A 25662-nucleotide genomic window follows, 5' to 3' on the forward strand; every position below is an offset into this window, starting at 1 on the left:
AGGGGCGGGGGGAGGGCAGAGAGAGAGGATTCTTCAAACTCACCAACTGTGAGATCACGACCTAAGCCAAAGACGGACACTTAACAGACTGAACCACCTAGGCGCCCCTCCAGCAGTGACATTTTTAAAGGAAATATATTCTTTGCCACTCTCCAAGTGACCTATAGTATATTACAACTGCAAAGTGTTGTATAAAAATTAACAAATACAAGCAGTGGTACCCATTCTACAGATGAAGATTATAGAAAAGTGAAAAACAATGGATCACAGAAAACGAGCAGGAAGAGATTTTAGGCATGCGGTCATTTTTTTTTTTTTAATGTTTATTTATTTTGAGAGAGAAAACGCGCGTGTGTGCATGTGGGTGGGGTGCAGAGATGGGGGAGAGAGAATCCCAGGCAGGCTCCGTGCTGTCGGTGCAGAGCCCGACTCAGGGCTCTATCTCAAGAACCAAACTGTGGTATCAAGACCTGAGCCAAAACCAAGAATTGGACAGTCCCAGGTGCCCCCAACCTTTCCTCTTTATGAAGCAGTCAACACATCTCAAAGTCATGGAGCTACTTATGGAAAGATCCACGTCCATAACCCAGGCCACGACTCTTCCTCCTTTCCTTCTCCATACTGTGTAATTATGCATTTGTGTCTCTAGGGACCAAGAATCCCCCACAGTAATTTTACAACATCAATAATCTCAAGAATTTCTTAAAGCAAGTTCTTTGAAATTCAAATATAAATGCCTATAAACCCAAAGGAAAGGGGGAAAAGAACACACATGCACGTACAAACCATTAGTTTGCCATTATAAATCATTGCTCTAAAGCTCTGGTCAGAAGGACCTCTTGATTCCCTAGTTCTTTTCCAGAACATGAAGGACCAACACCTGCTGTCCACTTTGCAGCTCCACATTCATGAGGCATAGCAGGTGTCAAATATTAGTAACACCTTAACCTCGATTTCATAAAAATTAAATGAGGGAAGACAGCGGCACAAACTCAGGCTTTTTAAAGCAATACACATATAAAGAGATAAGTAACAGGTTTGGGGAGCCTGGGTGGCTCAGTCAGTTGAGCGCCCAACTTCGGCTCAGGTCATAATCTCACAGTTCATAGGTTCGAGCCTCGTTTCGGGCTCTGTGCTGACAGCTCAGAGCCTAGTGCCTGCTTCAGATTCTGTGTGTGTCTCTCTCTCTCTGCCCCTCCCCTCTCCCCTGCTCACACTCTGTCTGTCTATCAAAAATAAACACGGGTGCCTGGGTAGCTCAGTCAGTTGAGCATCTGACTTTAGCTCAGGCCATTGATCTCACAGCTCACAAGTTCAAGCCCCGCCTCGGGCTCTGTGCTGACAGCTCAGAGCCTGGATCCTGCTTTGGATTCCGTGTCTCCCTCTCTCTCTGCCCCTCCCCCACTCACACTCTGTCTCTCAAAAACCAAACATTAAAAAAAATTTTTTTTTAAAGAAAAAGAAATAAACATTAAAAAAAACTTTTTTAATTGATTGTCAGGTACAATTAAGAGATATGGAAGTGATAAGGATAGGCAAGCTAGTCTAATAATTTAAAGTAAAAAAGTTCGAGTATTAAATATGCATAAACAGTAAGAGAATAAAAGCTGTATTGTTATGAGGTCCAGGAAGGAAATTAAAAATCAAATTTCTCACAAGGCGTGCTTCCTGAATAATTAAACAATGTGAAAAAAAATCAAACATAGCAAAACAAGAGAAAACAAACCTAGACACACACAACAGTGGGTGTATATATAGAAGAAAATCTGGCATTGAAAAGGTGACAAAACTATTAAGTTTCCCTCTCTCATGTTTGTACCACGGGGTCAAACAGGACTGATAGGTTCGGGTGCCACACCACAGGGCAGAGTGCTGTTCTGAGTGCACCTCTCAATACAACTGAATAACCTCCTCTGGTGAAGCACTGACTTGTAGGCCTTTTCCCTAAACTGTCTTTTAAAATGTGAGCGGGGCCCAACGTGGCCTTCCCATCCCCTAACCCGCTAGTCTCACTGCCCAGATGTACGAGTTTATTTTATATATACACATTCATATCATCACAGACACACAAGTGTAAACTGTTGTGTAAACACCTCTCTCCATGGAATACGTGGAGGACATCTTGATCAGTACACAGAGATCTAAGCCATCCCCCCCCTTTTTTTTTTTTTTCAACGTTTATTTATTTTTGGGACAGAGAGAGACAGAGCATGAACGGGGGAGGGGCAGAGAGAGAGGGAGACACAGAATCGGAAACAGGCTCCAGGCTCCGAGCCATCAGCCCAGAGCCTGACACGGGGCTCGAACTCACGGACCGCAAGATCGTGACCTGGCTGAAGTCGGACGCTTAACCGACTGCGCCACCCAGGCGCCCCTGCCATCCCCCCTTTTAATGCTCGCACGGTATCAAAGTACCATAATTTAATCATCCATTAGTGAACTGGTAGTTTATGGTCAGCTTTTTGCTACTACAACGTCACAAAGAACACTCCAGTACATGCCTGTTGCTATAGTTTTTCAAGTTTCTGTTTGCAGTTTCTACAAGTGGAACTTCTGGGTCAAAGGGATATATACCTAATTCTGATAAATGTCCTTCAAAAAGACTGCCTCCAGCTACTTTCTAACCATCATCCTAAGAGCCAACCTGGTTTCCTCACACCCTCACCAACACTGGCATTAACGCTTTTACAGTGAAACAAAATTCATTATCTTTAAACACTACCCCAATCGCCATCTGTAGCTCAAATTGCCCAGGGCTCTTGTTCTCTCATGCTGTTCACCAACTCAACTGCAACCCTGGCTGGGTCACCCAAGTGAAAAAGATCCACTCTACTGACCTTACTTCTTGCCTAACACGGCACCTTCATGTGAGGATGGTCCTTCAGGATTTATGAACAAGAACGCACTATGAAACACCCTTGGTTAGCTATCTCAAAGACAAGACTAGCCAATTAAATCTCACTTAACCCATAAGACAGATTAACTCCAGGACCTGGGCGCGAAAAGGTGAAAGGAAGGGAAGAGTTTAGTCTGACGTGGCATCATTTAATTAAGTGACAGGAATAGTATCTTACCTACTTCTCTAAATATACAAAGCATTCGCACTTCTATATCTATGCCCCAAATAGAATGTGAGGTTAATTTCTTATTTCTAGGGTAGACCTGATATTTTAAACATCTCCTTTTACCAAACTACTTTTGCTCTCACAGCATACAAAATAATAAATACTTAGGGCGCCTGGGTGGCTCAGTGGGTTGGGTGTCCGACTTCACTCGGTCATGCATGATCTTGCGGCTCGTGGGTTCGAGCTCCACATTAGACTCTCTGCTGTCAGCACAGAGCCCGCTTTGGATCCTGTCTCCCCTCTCTCTCTGCCCTTCCTCCGCTTATGCTCTCTCCCTCTCTTAAAAATAAACGAACATTAAAAAAAATAATGAATACTCACAAAAGATTTATACAGATTTACACAAAATCTCAGTAAAAGATACTTAACATTATATGAAAAAGTTAAATCTCTAATTTATTAGAAGCCATAGTCTACTCTTGACTCCTTAAAACAAGAGATCTAATAGGAAATAATTCAAACATATAAAATGGTATTCATTTTCCATATATCTACATATTATTTGATTTTCTGGCTACAAATATTATCAAAAGACTTTCTCACTATAGAATATCAGGATTTTCACCTTACCCCCACACTCCTTCTCCCTATCCATGGAACAAATGTATAACACCACTGTTGATCAAACTAACATTCAGAGATTACATTATTAAGGACCATGTAAATATTACTCACTGCAGAGACATATAGTGTTGTATGACCAGGTTTTTTCTTTTCAGTATTTTTTTCCCAAGGAAATAATGACTGCCTTAAAAAATTAAGCAAACAAGAAACCAATATATCTATCATTAATCTGTCCCTCAACTCTGACAGAACTGTCTCAACAGGTTTAAACACATCAAGACGAATATTCATATTTGAATGTATTCCCCTCACGAATTTACTTTTCTCACTCTTTGGCTCGATTGGGTAACATGTACTCCAATCCCTAAGCATTTGCTGGCTAGGTGGCAAAGGAAGGTGACTCATGAATATACTGGTTGACAGAAGGAAGCCAGAAAGGGATCAATTCCTGACTGCAATGTGCCCAGCAGTAATTAAGAATTTCTCTGTGAAAAAGGAACCACTAACATCACTTTAAAATAAACAGAAAATATTCAACATTTGCACTATCTAGACGTAAAATCCAGGACTGCAGAATCACGTGTTAGAGACAGAACACCAAGGAAGTCCTAAGGCCCAGTCACCTCTCTACTAGTGTCACAAAAATCACCCGGTTTCAGAGCTACCCTACCCCAGAAAAAGAGGGCTTTTTTTTTTTTCCCCAAGAACAGAGACTTCACAAGAAAATAAGTTCAGAATTCTAGTGGCTAGAGGAGTGGACTCATTAATGCGCATCTCAGCTTGATCATTTACTTGCCAGACGGTCTCAGGCAGGTCACTTAAACCTCTGTGTGCCTTGGTTTTCCTGATGTAAAAAAGGAGTATAGTAAATACAAGATTAAGGCAAGGCTCAGTATTTGCTATTATTAATATTCCAAAAACCATATCTGCAGCTTTCACAGGACACACCTACAATCTAGTCCGCCCTGGTTACTAAGACACAAAACTGAAATTACATCTCTTGCATCTCAAGTGTTAAATACACAAGTGACGTTTTACATGTAAATGCTTAGGCCCTTATTATATTGATGTCAGCAATTACTAATGACGGGCTTATTAACCTATAACTTGTTCCCCAAATGGCATTCTGCCCAACTTCTATGCCGGTGCAGCCCCTTCCCAATTTTTTAAATTGCTACTTCCCCTTTTTAGACACATGTATTCACAGCTATCTCGGTTAGCACTCAAATAGGCTGAGTACTGTTCTAAGCCCTTTGTACTAACTCAGAACACTCACAACAGCCAGGAGACAAGTTATTATTACAAAGACCTATTCGTACCACATTCTTCCTCTCTGCCTTTCCAGCCACACTGGTCTTCTTTCATTTCCTGAAACACAACAAGCTCTCCCCCTCCTCAGCGTCTTTGCAATGGCTACTTCTCCCGGCTGGCCCTGACTCCTCTGTGTCTACAGACAGCTTGCTTCCTCTGAGTATCCTTTATGGTGCGTCTCAAACGCCACTTCCTCAGATACCTTTCTGATCACCTGGATTACACACTCCAACAGAGTGTCCAACATAAGTGTCTCTACTTATGTCCATTTCCTTGTAGGTCTTATCAAAAGTACTACTTTGTTTAAAACCTCCCTCACCTCCAACAGAATTCAAGTTCCAAGAGGGCGGGAACCTTATCTGACTTGTTCTCTGCCTGGCAAAAATGAGTGCTCAACAAATTCTAGCTAAAGGAATAACGTGGGGGCGCCTGGGTGGCGCAGTCGGTTGAGCGTCCGACTTCAGCCAGGTCACGATCTCGCGGTCCGGGAGTTCGAGCCCCGCGTCAGGCTCTGGGCTGATGGCTCAGAGCCTGGAGCCTGTTTCCGATTCTGTGTCTCCCTCTCTCTCTGCCCCTCCCCCGTTCATGCTCTGCCTCCCTCTGTCCCAAAAATAAATAAACATTGAAAAAAAAATTTAAAAATAAATAAATAAATAAATAAATAAAGGAATAACGTGAAAAAATAAAAATAAATGAATAATATGAATGGGTGCCAGGCACTACGCTAGACAGTGGGATCTGAAAATTAGAGGGTATCTGCCCTCAGATAGCTCAGGCTTTAGTAGGAAACTGACAAGCAAGCAATTACCAGTATTACCATAAGAGTTACCCAGAGGATGCAAAGGAGGCTTAAAGAAGGTGCTCCTAACCCAGGAGGGTGAAAAAAGGCTGTTTTCAGGAGGTAGTGACGCCAGCTGAACCCAAGGGGAGATTAGTCCTTTGTTCTTATGTGGTGGCTGTAGGAAGTTTTGTCCAAACACATGAAATTAAGATGGCCTCCAAAGCTCAACTCAGTATCAGCACATAATGACCAGGAAGAAAGGTGTGCAAGCCATCTGAAGGAGCCAAACTGAATGTATTTATATATATAAAGAAAAAGGTATCAACAGAAAGGGTCAGCCCTCTCTCAAAATAAATAAATAAACATCGAAAAATTTTGAAAAAAAAAAAAAAGGGGGTGCCTGGGTGGCTCAGTTGATTAAGTGTCTGACTCTTGATTTCGGCCTAGATCATGATCTCACTTGTTTTTTTGGTTTTGTTTTTTTTTTTTAAGTTTTTTTTTTAATGTTTTATTTTTGAGAGACAGATCCAAGCTGGGGAGAGGCAGAGAGAAAGGGAGACACAGAATCCAAAACCAGCTCCAAGCTGTCAACACAGAGCCTGACATAGGACTGGAATTTACCAACTGTAAGATCATGACCTGAGCCCAAGTCAGACGCTTAAATCTTTAAGCCACCCAGGTGCCCTTGATCTCACTTCTTTGGATCGAGCCCTATGTTGGGCTCTGCACTGGCAGCCTGGAGCCTGCTTGGGATGTGCTTGCGCTCGCTCGCTCTCTCTCTCTCTCCCTCTCCACCCCTCCCCCCCCAAATAAACACTTTTTTTTTTAATTTTTAAAAATTAAAAAAGAAAAGAAAAGAAAGGGTCAGCCCTACAAGCACTGTGGGAAAAATTAGAGAAAAAGGCTGGCAGGGGCCACTGAGCAGGGGAGCAGGAGCCTTTGCTCATAAAAATGAGTTTTCTGGTCATAAGGGATCTATTATGAGATGACGGCACCATTAAATTATGAGAAGCCATTAAACATTTGACTCATCTCATTGTTTTTGTTCTGATTCTTTCTCAGATCATCTTTTAGTTATGGTATGGGCTCCTAGCGATATCTACCTACAGGGAGAGAACACACTGGTGCACACTGTAAATTACATATACAGGCTTTCCAATTTTACCTTTAAGATTCATGAGCTTGGTAATCTGATGCCAGGGAAATGGATCTGCTTTTAGTTCACCAGTTATGTACTGGGAGGTAGGAAGACCCTCTCCCAACAAAGGATGAGGCAAGCCTGACTTCAAACAAAAGAAAAACGTTTAGGCTTTAAGAAAAACATTTGACGTGAATCTGACCTTTCAGAAGGTGAAGGAAGAGGGCCAAGCCAAAGAGGATTCTAATGTTTTAGACCTGAGTTATCTGGGCATGGTGATACGATTCAGCAAGAGAGCAAGAGCAATCTGAGAGACACAAAGACTCACAGGGGGTGTTCTATTCAAGACATGTTAAATCTGCAATCTCCCAAGGGTGGTCTGGTGGAGATATCCCGTTGGCATTTGGCCATTCAAGACTACAACTCAAGAGACCAGGAATTTTAAAATTTTGGAGACACTTGTATTAGGACAACAGGTGAAACCACCCAAGAATAGTGTGTCTCCTAAAAAGAGATAATGACCAACTGTGGAACCTAAGTACACCCAGTATTTAAAGGACAGAAGAGGAACCTGCGTAGAGACAGGCATCTAGAATTGTTCTACACACTTGTTGGATGGTGATTCAACGTCGTATTCCAACAATTACATATGCAATTTTTTACAGATAAAGTACAAATAAAAAACAAACAAACAATTTGCTTATAGCAAAGTTACTGAAAAAGACACAAAAGTTCTTTCAGAACACCATAATATGGCTTCCTGGGACAGGAAGGAAATCAAGGAGATACACCCTCTTGACTTCTTACCAATACTTCAAAAAGTGAAATAAAGCTTGTTGAAAGGAACAAAGAACGTTCTTTTGGGACCTACTTTAAAATGTTTAAATCTTGCCAAGAGTTCAAAGTCCATGATGCTAACCACCTTTGAATGAATTTTCAAGGCAAAGATAAAAGCTCCAATGTGTACTTTAATCACTAAGGTTGGTTTTGAGAAACATTACTATACACACACACACACACACACACACACACACTCTGTAACAAGGCAAACCTTCATCCTGTAAGAGGTCTAGGATACAGCACAGTATCATTCTCCCCAACGGTGTCACTGAGTGTGTTTGTGACTCACTGAGTTGAAAAGTTTGTCATAAGAACCACTCACTGTTTTTCTGAGCAATGCCAAATGCTAAAAATTGAGCTGTACTAAACTTCCTACCCTATCATACTTGACAACTTTGTTGGAGAAGAACAAACTACTCCATAAAAAACCTGGGATTTCAATACAAGTTGCAAAGTTAAGTGCCAAATAATGGTATGATAGGTCAAATGAGGCAGTCATCACTAAAGCCTGGACTGCATAAGAAGAAAATGGGGTGGAAACCAGAGTTTTAAAGAAAGGCAAGACAGTCAAGATAAGAAGCAACGTGAGGTAACAGGAGTATTGCAAGCAGATAGAGATATGAGCAAAGGCACAGATGATACAGGAACTGTGCTAGGAACCAGCTGGTCAGTCTTTTTGGAGGAGTAAGAGATTAATTTAGCCAGGCAATAGTCAATAAGGCCAGAGAAGCAGACAAGAAGACGGCAGAGAGCCAGACCACAGAAGGCTGTACTTTATCCTATGGACGGTACAAGGCCGCGATGGTTTTATGCACAGGTGGGTGGTGCGTGCAAAGCAAGGTTCTGGAAAAATTAATCTGGCAACTGTGTACAGAAGAGGTAATAAGGTATCATGGTTGTGGTGAAAGTATACATATGTCAAAACTCAAACTGCACACCTGAAATTGCTGAATTTTACTGTACATAAATCATACATCAATAAGGCCAATTAAAAAAAAACAACAAAGGACAAAGGTAAAGACAGGAATGAAATTAAGTATTAAAAAAATCCAGGCTGGTTTAAAAAAAAAAATCCAGGCTATACAATTCTGGACCTTCAATCGATGAGGTTAATTCAGCAGTGTGCAGAAGCCAGCTGACTGTATGCATTTCTTCCCAACTGTAAGTTCAGTGACATCACATCTGTGGTCTGAAACCAGCCATGGTGGAGTCCTTGCACTTCAGAAATCAGCAAATGCTACGCATCAAGGCTTTATCCCCCCAGGGCAGTTGTTCAACATTCGCCAGCACACCACTGTGTCATTTCTATACAAGGTCTAGTACGAATATGGCACTAAATGAAGAGTCCCTCAACATTTTCTTCTAATTCAAAATAATGACATAGTTTTGAAGCACCATCTCTCAGTCTTATGCTCAGCAGATGGTTACCAAAAAAGTGTTAGATTTAAGAGCCTAACATTTTATTAGTTTGAAGAACTAAAGCATGCCTATGAATTAAGATAGAAACCTTTGTCTGCATCTCTCAATCAAGGTTTTCTAGCTATTATGTGGTTCCCCTGGGACAAACACCAATTGATGATGATAATGCACAAAAAATTCCAGCATTCACTCCATTATAGGAAAGGCTAATTGCATGGGCCTATTATTGGAATATGCTTTCCTAGTTTAAACTAGCTGCATTTCAATAGAGTAAAGAGCATTTTCTAGAGAAACCCTACCGTGAAAAGATGAACTTTTGTCTTAACAACTTTAGTTTCAAAAACTATTCACTTAGAGATGCCGATTTCACATCTCTGAAGCAAAATGGCTCATTTGTTATGTAGATTACCAAGCAATCACTTAAGAATAAAGAGGTTTCCTCTTTAGAAGCTCCAGCTAACTATCTGCACAGGCTGAATCTCAAAACCAGCCAAGTATACTTCTAAATATGACAGCAAATAACTGTTTGAATCTTTGTGATTTCACTGCACAGACATACAAGTGTGCACCTCCTTCCCATTATCCAACCCACCTTCCAGGGCCAACCTGATGTTCCTCCCCCCAAAAGGCTGCCTTTATAGAGCGCCTGGGTATCTATCTGCAATGGTAAGAAGTCAGGGTATCAGAGGCAGGTACAGCAAGAGGGACAGCATAATGATCTGTAATGGTCTGATTCCATGAGTCCTTACTTCGGTAACAGACTTACATTTTGTTCCAAAAGTTAAGTCCATTACTTAATTCAGAATGTATTTCTTTATGAATAAAAGCCAACTTAATTCACTTGTAGCTGAAGTACACGATTTTACTTTGGAACATTAATCCCCATCTATACCGATGTTTCTACTAGGAAGTACAAATGCATTCAGGGTTCTAAACTGAGACGCTAACATCTTCATTGTGTGGTCCTTATTGCACCCAAAGCCCCCATCTAAGAAGGAGGGAAATAAGACATGAGAATTATCAATGAAGAACTATGAAATATAAGGAGCAGGGAGAAAATGACAGGGGAAGAAATGACTGGAAACATGAGGAAAATCTGTAAGAATCACCAGGGTATTAACATGCCCTGCCCCACAGAGAAGTGGGGGTGTAGGGAGGGTGGTAGGTATTCAGCAGACACGTATACTTTGATGAAGAGCCCCATGAGTTCTGATCTCCACTCCAAATGAAGAACCATAGCTCTCAGGAGTGAGCTGCCAGGCCATGAAGAGCATACAAGGATCAGTTCCAAGCCCCAGGCCTGTATACCCAGCATTTTTTGCACTAGAGACCTGAGCCCAAGGGTTTTTCCTTTCGCTACTTTCCTTAGGCTTTTAATTCCCCTGGAAGAGTAAAAATAAGGACACCCCAAAAAGAAAGAAAAGTGTACCTGTGGCCCTACCTCTTTACTGATATTGCCCATTCTTCAAAACGTCCAAGCCCAGGTATACAGTGTACAGTTCTAACAGCTGGGGACAAAGGTACATAAAAGACACAGGATCTACCCTCCAGGGAGCAGCCTGTGTGTGGGGGCGGGGGTAGTTACTGTGGGGGGTTGAAGCTACAAGCACAGAGCTGATTATAAAGTGTAACTGCTCACGGGGAAAGCAAAAAATGCTACTGGAGCACACACAAGACAGGAAAAGCACCTAAGTTAGATACGGAGATGGGCATGGGAGCTCCAGGAAGGCTCAGAGGAAAATGCAATGCATGAGGTGAATACTAAAGGATAAAGGCAAGCGAGCCAGAAGAAGGGACCATGCACAACAGCCAGCCACTCCCCTCTGGAAGGCTGGTCACCTGCAGGGTGGGTGCAGTCCTACATCTTGGACCCTCACTGTAGGCAGGCACTACCCCTCCCTATCAAAAGGACCTTCTATACCCAGGTTGGGCTTTAAACCACAGGCACTGAAGAGCAACTAAGGGGTTTCCAGCAGGAAGTGGCAAGATCGGATATTCTGAAAACAGGATCACTCCAGCAGCAAAATGAAAGGCAGACTGGAAGGAGGGAGACTAGACACAGGGAGCTCTGAAGCTGTGGGGTGATCTGCAACAGCCCAGGTGGATCATGAGGGCCTGAATTAAGCAGTGGTGGTAGGGATGGGGGGGTGGGTAGGCAGAGAGAGTAAAGATGTCAAGAAGGCAGAATAAGGAGTAAAGGGATGACATTCAGGTTTCCCACTTGGGTAATAGCTGAGTGAAAACACACACACACACACACACACACACACACACACAAAATCATGGTCTGACTTTAGAGGATATAATACAGAAATCAATAGCAGACATGTTAAAGTTTTAGGGGCCAGTTGGGATATTCTTGAAGAGAAGTTTGAAAGGCAGGAAGCTGTACCAATCTAGAGTCTGGGAAACAGCTCAACTGAAGATGTAAACACCTGAGTCATTTTATGGTAAAGGATTTGTAATCTGCAAAGACTGAGCATGAAGCCTGTGGAATAATCAACCTTTAATCAATCTATATCAACCTACAGAGAGAGATGCAGGACCAAGGCAGGGATTTACAGTGAAACAGAACTAAGTATGTTTCTTTAGTCCATGGGTCCACCACCTATGGCATCGTCAGTTTTCATAAATAAAGATTTATTGTACCGTGCCAAGGTGATCTATTTATGTTTTTTGGGTTTGTTTGTGAGAAAGAGTGTGTGTGCACCTGCACGAGCAGGGAAGGAGCAGTGGGAGAGAGAGAATCTTAAGCAGGCTCCACACGCAGTCCAGAGCCCGATGTGGGGCTCGATCTCACGACTGACAGATCATCACCTGAGCCGAAATCAAGAGCCCTATGCTTTAATCAACTGAACCACCCAGGCGTTCCCATTTACATATTATTGATGGCTGCTTCTGTGCTGGGACAGCTGAGTTAAGTAGTTGGGGGAAAAAAAAACCGTAATAGTCCACAAAGTCTAAATTGCTATTTGGCCTTTTATAGGATATCTATGATTTGCCCACCCTTCCTTTAGTCAATAACTCTTGGGCAAAGTCCATTCCACTTCCTACCTCAGTTTCTCCATTTGAGAAACAAAAAGTACATTACGTTTAACTGCAAAAAGAACTTAAACGGCTCATGAATATTGCTAATTTCAAAGCCATTCATCAAAATGTATGCTCAACCCTTAAAATACTTTGTGCAACACAACCAACTGTGTTTTCAATTAAAGTCAAGGTTTTAGGGGTGCCTGGGTGGCTCAGTCGGTTAACTGTTTGACTTCGGCTCAGGTCATGATCTCACGATTCGAGAGTTTGAGCCCCGCATCGGTCTCTGTGCTGACAGCTCAGAGCCTGGAGCCTGCTTTGGATTCTGTGTCTCCCTCTCTCTCTCTCTGCCCCTCCCCTGCTCATGCTCTCTCTCTCAAAAATAAACAAACATTGAAAAAAAATTCTTTTTAATAAAAAATAAGGTCAAGGTTTTAAAGTATATAAAAATTTACAAAAGATCATTTGAGGATACAGTATTTGAATTACAAGGCAATTTACTGGTTTACATGTGACTACAAAATAAAGGGAATCCCAATCTTAACCTAAAACCCAATTCAGAATGTTACACCACAGTCTACTCCAGAAAGCATTCACCTCTACAAGAATCTTTGATAACGGAAGAGATGCACCATAAAGCAGATTAAACCACTGCCATCATTTTTTGGTCACCTACCATGTCCAGATAACTATGCTGAGCACCTAATGCCTGTTTGTCTCATTCAAGCCCTACAATGAGGGCACCCAGACATTTTACAGATGAGGAAACTAAGCCTTAGAAAAGAGCTTCATCTCACATCACCTAGTAGAGAGTGAATGGGAGAACCAGTAACTGGTCCAGCCATAATCAGAACCAAGTCTGCCCTCAGAGGCTCCGTGCTCACCCTCAAATCCACACTTTATAAATTTGTTACTTGTACCAAGGGAGATAACATCTGCAAAGAGACAAATGGAATCTGGAAACAAGTAGGAACACATATCTGCTTCTCTTCCTCCTCAGAACTCAGAGTAGGTCTCAGAACGGCCTTTGGTATCACAGGCGTAAGAAGGTGAGACATATCAACTGTCCCAAAGGGCTCTGGCCTCGGAACCACAACCAGGTTCAGCACTCACCGCCAGCAGAGAATGTATTCTGGTTTCCACGCCATCACCTCACAAATGAACTTTTTAAACAACCCCCTCTATAAACTGAGAGCAGCTAGCACCAGAAATAAAAAGATCTTAGTAAATCAGATATTACAGTAATGTACTCTAAGAGGTAATACAATACACTCAGTGGAAAGAACACAGGCTTTCCCTTCAAATTGACCCGGGTTTGAATTCTGGGTTCAACACTAGCCTTCTTTATGACCGTAACTTACCTTCTGCGAGTCGTCTCCCTTGGGAAAAGAAGACCACCTTCCTTTCCACATGGTCTGCCGAAATAGCAGCACTGTTATGACGACTTTAGTGGGTTTAGAGTCAGCCCGAGTTTATCACCCAGCCCTGCAACTTACTTGGCATGAGACTGAGGCCTAAGCCTCAGGTTTCTCATCTGTAAAACAGGAAAAATGACAACAGGATCTACCTCTTGGGGTATTTTGAGGATTAAGATATCTAAAGTGCTAACAGCACAGTGCCTGGCACACAGTAAGCACTCTAAGAGGCTTTTTATCAGTTTAAGTTACAGACCAAGTGACAACTCAACCTCACACCTTCCTAAAACTGATCTTTTAGGGGAAACAGCATCCCTCCCTCAGGCTATGAAATTAACTTTTATAGCTTTAAAGGAGTGGTAGAAACATATTTCCAAAAAAAAAACAAAAAAACAAAACAAACAAAAAAAAAAACACACACAGTGGCTTGGCTCCATTTTGTTAAATGGCGGGAAGTTTTCTCATTTCTTGCCTCAAACTTCAAAAAAAAAAAAAATTAAATAATCCTACTGGTGCTTTCAGGCAGACAACGCCCTTACCCTCTAAACTGAACAAGATCATTTTCCCCCACATATGGTTTTCAGAGCACCAGGAAGAAACACTGGAAAGACATCTGCTGAGAAGCAGAACTTTAACGCTTTGTAAAACAGTCTGCCTGCACCTGTGGCCAAAGCACAAGCAAACAGACTAAGCAACCCAGACTCCAGTCTGCCTGTCTTGCAAAAAATCCCCCATCCCCAACATGTAGTCATGTTTGAGCCTCACCCCCCCCACCTCAAAAGTCACAAAAATACTGAATTCCAGAGCTTTCTTCCAATCATTAGTTCCGGATTTAGAAACATATCAAAGGCAATGCAAAAACAACCTATAATAAAAAAATTCCTTGTCCTTGGCCAGCCTCCTAAGTCCATCCAGCTAAAATGTGCCTTTCACCCCAGGTTCAATCATTAATGACATGACAGAAGAAATTCATAAATCTCTCTCTCACAAGGCTTTCTCAGATGCATGGTTTTGGTTTATAGGACTTCAGCTTTTTTCTATAGGTAGATAATCACATTTATTTAGTCCAAAGCCCTAATATCCTAAACACAAACTTTTAGCGGGTACTATAACTGGCTTATAGAAGTCTTCTGCCATTAAACATATCCAGTTCAGGGTGCCTGGGTGGCTCAGTCGGTTAAGCATTCAACTTCTGCTCAGGTCATGATCTCATGGTTCCTGGGCTTGAGCCCCATGTCGGGCTCAGTGCTGACAGCTCCGAGCCTAGAGCCTGCTTCACATTCTGTGTCTCCCTCTCTCTCTGCTCCTCCCCTGCTTGCTTGCTTGCTCTCTCTCTCTCTCTCTCAAAAATAAACATTAAAAAAATATATATCCAGTTCAAGGAATTTAAGAAAAATAGGAAAAGTCTTTTGATACAGCACTGGCTTCATCTACCACAGAAATCAACATGCTTAGCTTATATAGACCTTAACAGATTTGCGCTTTTTTAAAAAAATTTTTCTTTAATGTTTATTTTTGAGGAAGAGAGACAGAGCATGAGCAGGGGAGGGGCACAGAGAGAGAGGGAGACACAGCATCTGAAACAGGCTCAGGTTCTGAGCTATCAGCACAGAGCCCAACGCAGGGCTCGAACCCACAAACCGTGAGATCATGACCTGGGCCAAAGTCAGACGCTTAACCGACTTGAGCCACCCAGGCGCCCCAAACAGATTTGCTTTAAATTTCTCAACCATTTGCTATAGAATCATAACAAGTGATTAATGTTTTGTGCTTGCTTCTCATTTTTTAAAAACCATTCATCAGAGCGCCCCGGTGGCTCAGTTGGTTGAACACCTGACTTTGGCTCAGGTCATGATTTCACAATTTGTGAGTTCCAGCTTACTGCTGTCAGCATGGAGCCCACTTCAGATCCTTTGTCCCCCGCCCTTTCCCCACTGGCATGTTCTCTCTTAAAAATAAACATTAAAAAAGAATTTATCTATGCTCAAGTTCTAGAAGAATTGAAAGAAAGAAAGAAAGAAAGAAAGAAAGAAAGAAAGAAAGAAAGAAAGAAAAGAAAGAAAAGAAAGAAAAGAAAAGAAAGAAAAGAAAAGAAGAGAAGAAAAAAAATAAATCCCTATCAAAAATCGAATTCAGGACAAGAAGCATCCTCTCCAACACTATGCAACAGTCTAGGTCCAGACTTTGCAAGCCTTACTTTTGTTTTGAAAGCTAAAGGAAGGAAAGTAGCTTTTCTGTTTTAGCTTTCATTCCTGGGGAAATGGAAATAGATGCAGGGCTTCAAGGTTATACAGTACACACAGAGAACATCCTGTCCACTTGCCTAACACACTGGTAGCATGCTCACAGCTAATGGTCAAACCACCTGCAAAAGTCTCATTTGCTCAGTCCCACATGTTGCCCACAAATTCAAGATTATGCTGTTTCATTTTGTTTATTTTAGAACAGTCACCTTGTATCCAACTGATCCAGCCCACGTCTGCTGCCAACCTGTTAACAAGTATTACATCTGCTAAAGTCAGGAAGTAAATAGAACACTTCCAGCCCCTACCCTAATAGCAGACCCTCTACCCCTACTCCTTCTGCACCTGCTAAACTGTGTGTGTTGTCTGTATGTGTGTTGGAGGCTGTGGGTGGATGACAAGAGATGACAAGGCTGACAGAACGCACACTGTGGGGGTTTCTGAGAGGAAAGGTCACAGGCAGGAATATTGGGCAATACAAACTTGTCCAGTTCTTTTAATCCCAGGTATGCTGCTCCCTGAAATAAATCCTTAGCTAATAAAAAGACTTTTAGAGATATCACGGAGGGATGTGGGTGATTTTAAAGCATCAAGTAGCTAGGAAAGAAAACTACAACTTTGAACTGTAAGGTTTAGAAGAGTTCTTTTTAAAAATCTACCTGCATATGATTTTCCTAAATTAAAAATAATATCTATGCAGTATTCCATGTTGCCCCTCGCATCTCAACGAACATACCTTTGAGTACTCTCCTTAAAACAAACCCAAGTGTGGGATTCATTACCAAGAGCTAAAACCAAACGCACACACCAACGACCATTACTATTCTGTGCTATACATTTAACATTTCTTCTCTGAAGGCACTGCAAGTTTCAGAATCCTGCAACTACCTCCAACCTGGTCTCTAAAACTGCTTCTATTTAAATTGGGTGCTGATCAGCCTCAACTTTCAGGCCTTAAAGCAAGATAAATGCTCCCATTAAAAAGGACTGGCAGAGGGACACATGATGGCTGGCTCAGTCAGTAGAGTATGCAACTCTTGATCTTGGGGGGCCTGAGTTCAAGCCTCACACTGGCATGGAGCTTTAAAAAAAAAAAAAAAAAGACTGGCAGCTCAGGAATGCCAAAAGTGGCAAGACCCCAAAGAGAGGGCTCATATCATCACCTTTACACACACACACAGTTGATTAACGAGAGCCACTCAAGCTCTCTACATGAGGTTCTTAACAACTGTATTCATACTTGCTGTGATGTATAGCAAGAGACGCAAAGATCAAAAATATCCTCATGAAAGACGTCCAAAAACACAAACTCTTAAAATTACCAACCCTGTATAAACCTACACCTATTCTGATTTGATGATAGAAAGAAAATACCCATTAGACCATCTGCTGTGCCTCTTAAAAGCAAGAAGGCATGGATGAGAGCAAATGTATTCAGCGCTAGGCTACAATTATTTCTATTTTGGAAAGTAAATGACCAACCCCAGTTCAAAGGAAAAATATCAATTTCTGTTATCTGTGTGTTTCAAAAGGGCAGTAATAAATAAGAGCCAAATTAATGAGTCTGAAACTGAAATTAAAACAAAAGCTCGACTGACCATAATTTTAAAATACCAAAACCCATTTATAGACTTAACAAAAAAAAAAAAAAATTCTCCTGTTGGGGTCCTGGGTGACTTGGTTGAGCGTCAGACTTCGGCTCAGGTCATGATCTCACAGTTCGTGAGTTCAAGCCCCATATCGGACTCTTTGTTGTCAGCACAGGGCCCACTTCGGATCCTGTCCCTCTCTCTCTATGCCTCTCCCCTGCTTGTGTGCGTGCATGCATGCGCTATCTCAAAAATAAAACATAAAAAAAAAATCTGTTAATACCCCCACTTAAAACCTTCACCAATGCCTCTCAGTGCCTGCAGAACACAATTCCCTCAGCCCCCCCACACATCTGCAGAGTCTTCGCTTGTGCCTTGGCCTCCCCAATCCAGGAACTCTGTGCACATTCATGATGGGCTTTTATAGCTCTATGCCTTTGCCTAGTTCCCTCTTCTCCCTCCGGAATGTCCTTCAAGTCTGTATGCTGTCCGAAAATGCCTACTCATCTTTCAAGACCAAGGTCAAGCTTCACCTCTCGTAAGAGCCACGTTTCCAAGTGGGCTGCGCATTACTCCCTCCTCTATGTCACTCTGTCATTCAAGGGCTGACAAAGTTCACCTCTCTCTCCTAGAACAGAGGAGCTATGTCTTGCTTTTCATGGTAGCACCCTTACTGCTTTGCAAGGGCCTCACAGAGAAAAGGCACTCAAAATATTTGGTTAGAAAACAGACTGAGACAACAATGGGATACCATTTCACATCCATCACGTTAGCAAATACTAAAAAAGCTAGACAAGTGTTGGTATGGATATGAACAAACAGGAGGCCTCAAATGCTGTTGACGGAAATGTAGTTTTTTGGTACAACCACTTTAAAGAGTAACTTTTTTGGGGTACCTGAGTGGCTCAGTTGGTTAAGCATCCGACTTTGGCTCACATCATGATCTCACAGTTTGTGGGTTTGAGCCCTGCGTCAGGCTCTGTGCTGATTGCTCAGAGCCTGGAGCCTGCTTTGGATTGTGTCTCCCTCTCTCTCCGCCCCTCCCCTGCTCGCTCTGTCTCAAAAATAAACAAACATTAAAAAAATTTTTTTTTAAATAAAGAGTAACTTTTTCATCTCTAGCAAAGCTGAAGACACGCACCATTAAGACCAGCAATTATATGGGGCACCTGGGTGGCTCAGTTGGTTAAGTGTCTGACTTCGGTTCAGGTCATGATCTCACCGTTCGTGGGTATGACCCCCACGTTGGGCTCTGTGTTGACAGGTCGGAGCCTGGAGCCTGGAGCCTGCTTCAGATTCTGTCTCCTGCTCTCTCTGCCCCTCCCCTGCTCATGCTCTCTCTCTCAAAAATAAATAAATATTAAAAACAAAAAAAAAGCAATTTTGCTTCAGGTTATATACATTAGGTCATTATTTGTCAAATGTGGGTCCTGATCAGCACTTTTTACAATGAGGGGATAGATACATTATTTCAAGGATGCGTCTCTTGTATGGCTAAGGATTTTTTCAGGGTAAATATTTTTTAAGTTATTTTATTTTTAAATTTTTTTTTTTTAACGTTTATTTATTTTTGGGACAGAGAGAGACAGAGCATGAACGGGGGAGGGGCAGAGAGAGAGGGAGACACAGAATCGAAAACAGGCTCCAGGCTCCGAGCCATCAGCCCAGAGCCCGACGCGGGGCTCGAACTCACGGACTGCGAGATCGTGACCTGGCTGAAGCTGGACGCTTAACCGACTGCGCCACCCAGGCGCCCCTTAAGTTATTTTATTTTTATAGAACTACAGCTTCCATTATATCTGTGCATGTATGTGCGCACGCTGGGTCTCAATGTAAAATACATTTCTTATTATGTCTAATGAACAAAAGAACCTGAAAAATCTTGCCCTACTGCCCTACAGAAACACATATGTGCTCAAAATGACATTCATAAATGTTGTTTACAGCACTATATATAATGGCAAAAAATTGAAAGTAACCTAAATGTACATCAACAAATAAGGAAAATACGGTATATGCATGTAACTTTTATAAATGAGGTACAGCTACTTCTATCAGTATCAACAAATCTTAAAAATACGGAACTAAAATGTATGCTACTATTTATTTAAACACGCAAAGCAATGACAAATATTACTTATGGATATGCACATATACATAAGAAAGTAAAAAAAAAATGAGGGGAAAGAGAATTGAAGAAAGTTGCAACTTCTAGTTCATGAAGAGGGGGAGGGAAGAGGAATCGTGGAGGACTACACAGAGGCTTCAATTTAACTACAGGTCTTCTCTCTTTTTAAAAAATAAAATTTCTGGGGCACCTGGGTGGCTCAGTCGGTTAAGGGTCTGACTCGATTTTGGCTCAGGTTGTGATCTCATGGTTGTGAGATTGAGCCTGGCATCAGGCTCCACTCTAGGCATGGAGCCTGTTTAAGATTTCTCCTTTCCTCCTCTTCTGCCGCTCTCCCACTTGTGTGTGCTCTCTCAAAAAAAAAAATAAATAATAAATAAAATACAAAAAAAATGTTTAAATGTCTGCAACAAATATGGCAAAATGTTAAGATCTGACAAAACAGTAAATGGATGCTGTTCTATTATCAGCAAGATCTCTTCCTATTTCTTGTGGTGCTCAAAATATCTCATCATCCAAAAAATATTTTTAGGGGTGGCTGGATGGCTCCGTCAGTTAAGCGTCCAACTTCTGCTCAGGTCATAACCCCGCAGTCCATGTGTTCGAGCCCCGCATCAGGCTCTGCGCTGACAGTTCGAAGCCTAGAGCCTGCTTCAGATTCTGTGTCTGTCTGTCCGTCTGTCTCCCTCCCTCCCTCCCTCTCCAAAAAAAAGAAGAAAAAGAAAAAAAAGAAAAACTCTAAAAGCTTAATTTATAAGTTATTAGAATGTGTGAAAAACATTTTCCCCACTAGGATAACATGAGTTTTAAAGCAATTTTTGCAGAACTTTGTCTTTCTAATACTGTTTAGAGTAAGGGCATATGCTTTCATACCCTGAAAATGGATAAACAATCTCATCACTTCAGTATTTCCTCTATGGAAAAATTACATGATACCAGTGGAACTGGTGTTAACATTCTCTGGTGTGATAATGGTACTGAACTTACACAGGAAAAGTCCTTACTCTTTGAAGATGTATGTTCAAGTATTTTAGGTAAAAGTGTCATGACTTTTGCAACTTACTTGGAAAAGGCTCAACTAAAAACATATATGATAAAGGAAATATGACAAAATGTTTATTGAGTCTACATGGAAGATCTACAGGTATTCACTTATTTTATTCTTTCCACTTTCATGTATCTGAGATTTTTCATAGTAAACTATAAAGAAAACTTTCCAGTGAATATCTGTTGAACAAAAACCATAATGCCGATGTGATGCAATTCTATCTACATTACCCTTACCAACTAACTTCCAGAATAAAATGAAGTTTTATCTGCTTCTGTAGTTTTACTCATAAAAATGTGGCAGCTGAAAGAAAAAGATCTACAATATGGCAAGTTAAAGGCCTACCATATTTTAACCAGTAAATATTATTGCCGACCTAAAATTGGTTCTGCAATATTATTGAATCATAACCTAAAGTAGCTTGAACAAGCTTAGACACTTTTTATGTGATTAAAAGTTATGCAGTAATTTGAAAAAAATCGTAAAACTGATAACCAATTTCCTTAATCACATTTCCAATAAGCCAAACCTCAGTAAAAGGATCTATAACTTAATACCTTATTCTTGTCTATAATGAGCTAAAAAACCCCAATTACAAACATCCGAGGTGACTGATATTAGATAGAACTGGTTTTAAAACATGGAAACAATCTGAAATCTATTGTTCAAAACACCAGGGATCAGGGAACAAAGAAGGGAGAGAAATGTACTGGCTTGAAATTAAACTGTTTCAGAGAATTCTAACAAGGGCCTTGTCCCATTTACTAAACCATACTGCCTTTCAAGATGTACTCTACATGCAAAATGAAACTGAAACACGACACGGGTAAACCACAAGTCCCCTTCTCCTAAGACAGGGAACAGATACAACTCACCCCACTGGACAAAACCAGAAGGCATTCTTAATTTGGCAGCTCCCCATGACCAGACAAGGATTATAAGATCTTGCTTTAATTCTACCATCTGTAATAATGGTAACAACTCATTTATTCACAGTTAGTCGAAGTGTGACTTAAACATGGTAAGCCAAGCATTTGAATTTTTAGGTGAGCAGGTGAGCAGTTAACACTGAATAATATTTTAATAACTGTTCTTTTGAGAATACTTCAACTAATTCCAAGGATCCATTTCTAGAAATGAAAGGACAACAACTGTTACTGGCCTAAGACAGGAGCTTCTCCTACTCAAACTTAACATTGATGCAGGTTTCTAAACACGAAGCAAAATTTTATCGCAGAAAGTCAGAAATGAAGATGTCAAGGTTTTCTACTTTACACTTCTAAAAAGCCCTAGGAAAAATTCAAACCAAGAAAGTAGTAAGCTGCAGAACTTATTTTTATAATACATATCTATAAAGATAAGATTCAAACTAAGATTTAAAATTTGTCATAAAGCTATTTTTTTTTTTAACGTTCATTCATTTTTGAGAGACAGAACATGAACGGGCGAGGGGCAGAGAGAGAAGGAGACACAGAATCTGAAGCAGGCTCCAGGATCTGAGCTGTCAGCACAGAGCCGAACTCACGGACCGCGAGATCATGACCTGAGCTGAAGTCGGACGCTTAACCGACTGAGCCACCCAAGGTCCCTCATAAAGCTATTTTCAACTCTCTATTCCCTAGAAGGCAATGCCAGGTATACACATGGCTGTGAAGATCTTTCATATGTTACATATATACACACAATAAGTTACATGCAAAATGGCTATACAGATAAAAATCACAATATTCAAGTTGTAAAAACTTAGGATCCTCTAAGCCAACTCCTTACTCGATATGTAAGGAAACAGATACCCAAGAAGGAAGTGAAAGGCACAAGGTCTTGCAGCACTGAGCAGCAGAGAGAGCGAAGGGCGAGAACACTGGATGGTCTGCCAGGCAGTTTTCTTTCATCCTAACATGCTGCCCCTCCTCTACACCAACCTCCCAAATTAGGTCTTGAGTTCAAGTTTGAAGATAAACTATAAGTGAGAAGAGACAAGTGAATGGTTTGTCTTCTCCCTTAATGCCCCAGCATAAATAATTTTATCATGTAACCCAGTCTTCCAGCAAAGCAAAATCTGTAAGACATGTGATAAAGGTAAGAAATAACATTTATAAACCAAAATTCAAGGCATGGGAAGCCAAGCCTGAATGATAATGCTCCCAAATATGTAAATGAAAGAAAAAAAAAAACAAAACCCTTATCATTCATTGTGGCAACACTGCTGGTTATCCAACCCAGTATCTATTCTTTCTTCTTTTTCTTTTTTCTTTTTTTTAACTTATTTCTACACCCAATGTGGGGCTTGATCTCCCAACTCATGGGTTCGAGCCCTGAGTTGGGCTCTGCGCTGACAGCTCCGAGCCTGGAGCGTACTTCAGATTCTGTGTCTCCTTCTCTCTCTGCTCTTCCCCCGCTCAAACTCTGTCTCTCCTTCAAAAATAAGTAAACATTAAAAAAAATTTTTTAACTAAAATCTTGGGGTGCCTGGGTGGCTCAGTCAGTTGGGCATCTTGGTTTTGACTCAGGTTATCAGCTCATGGTTCTTGGCTTTGAGCCCTCTGTTGGGCTCTGCACAGACAGTGCAGAACCTGCTTGGGATTCTCTTTCTCTCTCTCTCTCCCTCTCTCTGTTCCTCCTCCTGCTTGTGCTCTCCCTCAAAATAAATACTTTAAAAAAAAAGAATATTTAAAAACTAAAAATAAAAAAATCTTTAAAAAATGGGTGCCTATGTTATTTATTTGTATATCTTTATATCTCCATGTTATGGTCCTTTGTGTTTTTATACAGAATTAAATAGAAGCACAAAGTTAGTAACAGAATCTAATAATTCAGCTCTTAATAGACCTCTTCAAGACAACAGAAATTGCTCTTAAGATACAGAAATGAGCATCCGTACTTCCTAGGTCCTCATAAGACCACACAGAATAAATATTAACAGTGCTCAGGTTCAGAATAATAGAAGCCAAAGGTAAACTTACAACTTCTTCAAGCCTCAGTGTGGTATTGGTAAATTTTAAATTTTTTCAATTAAAAGAAATGTTTGAAATCTTTTAATTCTGGGGTGGCTCAGTTGGTTAAGCATCCAACTCTTGATGTCGGCTCAGGTCATGATCTCACAGTTTACGAGTTCAAGCCCCATGTCGACAATCACCTGCTTGGGATTCTCTTCCTATTCCTCTCTCGCTGCCCCTCCCCCGCCAAAACAAACTTTAAAAAATAATTTTTTAATCCTGTTACTCTTCATTTTCTAAGAGCTACACAGTACAACCTCCTTTACCTGCTTTACAACAGAAATGGGAATAACTCAATACTCACCATTATGTTTCTATCAACAATATGATTAAATAGAAAAAAAAAAGCTTCGCATATAAAAAAAACTTATATCACATTTTACACTTTATTTTAAAAGACTGAATTCTGGCAATAGAGTCTAGTCTTCTCACTTGAAATAAAGATAACTGCTTTATGAATGGGATATTCTAACAATGGACCTACTGTCAACTGCCCAGAGTCAGCTCAGGGCCTGATAAAATAAAATTTAATGTAACCTATCCTGTAGCCCAAGAAGTAAACTGCTGTCTAATGTTTCCTCAGCTCCAAACAAAAAGTGCAACAACAAAAAAAAGTGCTGCCTTATTTCATCATATCGACAATACACCATTATTTCATGACACCAAGAAAGAAAAAAGCTGACAAACACTACCAACTGAAAGCCATCTCCATTTCAAAGATGTGGAGATGTAGGAAAAAAGTCTTAGAATCTATATAACATGGTGTAAACTCTGGCATTCTTTACTAACATGAAAACACTTGCCATCTTCATGTTACACCAATTCCCCTTCAAGGCTAAATGTGTATTTATTTACCTGCTTTACTATATACTTCAATTCAATCTGATTTGAATATTTGATTAAAGAATCTAGTATTATGCCAACACTACACTAGGTACAAATAAAGCACATCCTATTACAACATGACAACTTCTCTTCATACATTAGTGAAGGCAGTTCTCAAACTGTCTGGTCTTAGCACCCTTCACACTTAAAAAAAAAAAAAAAAAAAAAAAAAATCAATGACCCCAGGGGCGCCTGGGTGGCTCATTCGGCTGAGCGTCTAACTTCAGGTTATGATCTCACAGTGAGTTCAAGCCCCACATCGGGCTCTCTGTTATCAGCACAGAGCCTGCTTTGGCTCCTGTCTCTCCCTTGCTCTGCACTTCCCCTGCTCATGCTCCCTCTCTCAAAAATAATTAAAACCATTAAAAAAAAAAATCGATGACCCCAAAGAGCTTTTGTATGGATATTTACCATTTTGAAATTAAAAACATCAATTCATTTAAAATAATAAATTTTACACATTTTAACATATATCATTTTTATGAAAAATAATTTCCAAAACAAAAAAAAATTTAGCAAATTTCTTTAATATCTGGCTTAACAGAAGTGGGCTGGATTGTCCTATGTGCTTCTGCATTAAATCTGGTACATTTTGAATGTAGTTAGAAAAAAGACGAGTAGTTTAATAGACTTTTCAGATCATACCGACATTTTCCACTGATACTACACCAAAACTTGACAAGTGGGTAGTTTCCTAAAGGCCAACTGCAATGTGGAATCTTGAACGGTACCAATGAACTTTTCATACTGTTAAAGTCCACTGGTCTACCTTGAATTTTTAATGAATCTTTTTTACCCAAGCATGATTTTCTATCATGCACTGGCCATGTGGAAAATACTGGTTCACAAACTTATACGGATCTTCCTAAGGTTGACACATTTCATTACACAATATCAAAAAATCACATTTGTTAATATCACCACTAACCTCATCAGAAATGTAAGTATTAAACAACTGTCAAGCATGTGGCTGATAACAAGCTACCCAAGATTCTAATTTTTGGTTTAAGGCTTATATTTTATCATTTTATCATATATCATTTTATATACTAGCAGTTTTCCTTGGAGTGATGGGCTCGCTTTTTTTGGAGAAAACGTCTGGATCAAGTATCTACTTTCAAGTACAAATGGCATTCCATAAAAAAACAGC

At 40.7% G+C, this 25662-nt stretch overlaps 1 protein-coding gene across 5 annotated transcripts in view; it reads right to left on the minus strand.

Annotated features, from left to right (window-relative positions):
- Nucleotides 1-25662, minus strand: part of UBE2H (ubiquitin conjugating enzyme E2 H) — a 104187-nt gene that overhangs the window by 59672 nt on the left and 18853 nt on the right. Inside the window, exons 1-2 of one of the 5 annotated variants that reach the window (XM_047094470.1) lie at nucleotides 13705-13742; nucleotides 13570-13623 (exon numbers count right to left, since the gene is read on the minus strand). The exons of the other annotated variants lie outside the window; for them this stretch is intronic. Coding sequence (XP_046950426.1) covers nucleotides 13570-13623; nucleotides 13705-13742 — 92 coding nt within the window. Of the gene's footprint in view, nucleotides 1-13569; nucleotides 13624-13704; nucleotides 13743-25662 lie in introns of those variants that run through there. 5 annotated transcript variants of the gene reach the window in all.

The sequence above is a fragment of the Lynx rufus genome, unplaced genomic scaffold (assembly GCF_022079265.1).
Source record: "Lynx rufus isolate CCGP_SWC_20201006 ecotype Redwood Valley unplaced genomic scaffold, mLynRuf1.p SCAF_4, whole genome shotgun sequence".
Lineage (NCBI taxonomy): Eukaryota > Metazoa > Chordata > Mammalia > Carnivora > Felidae > Lynx > Lynx rufus.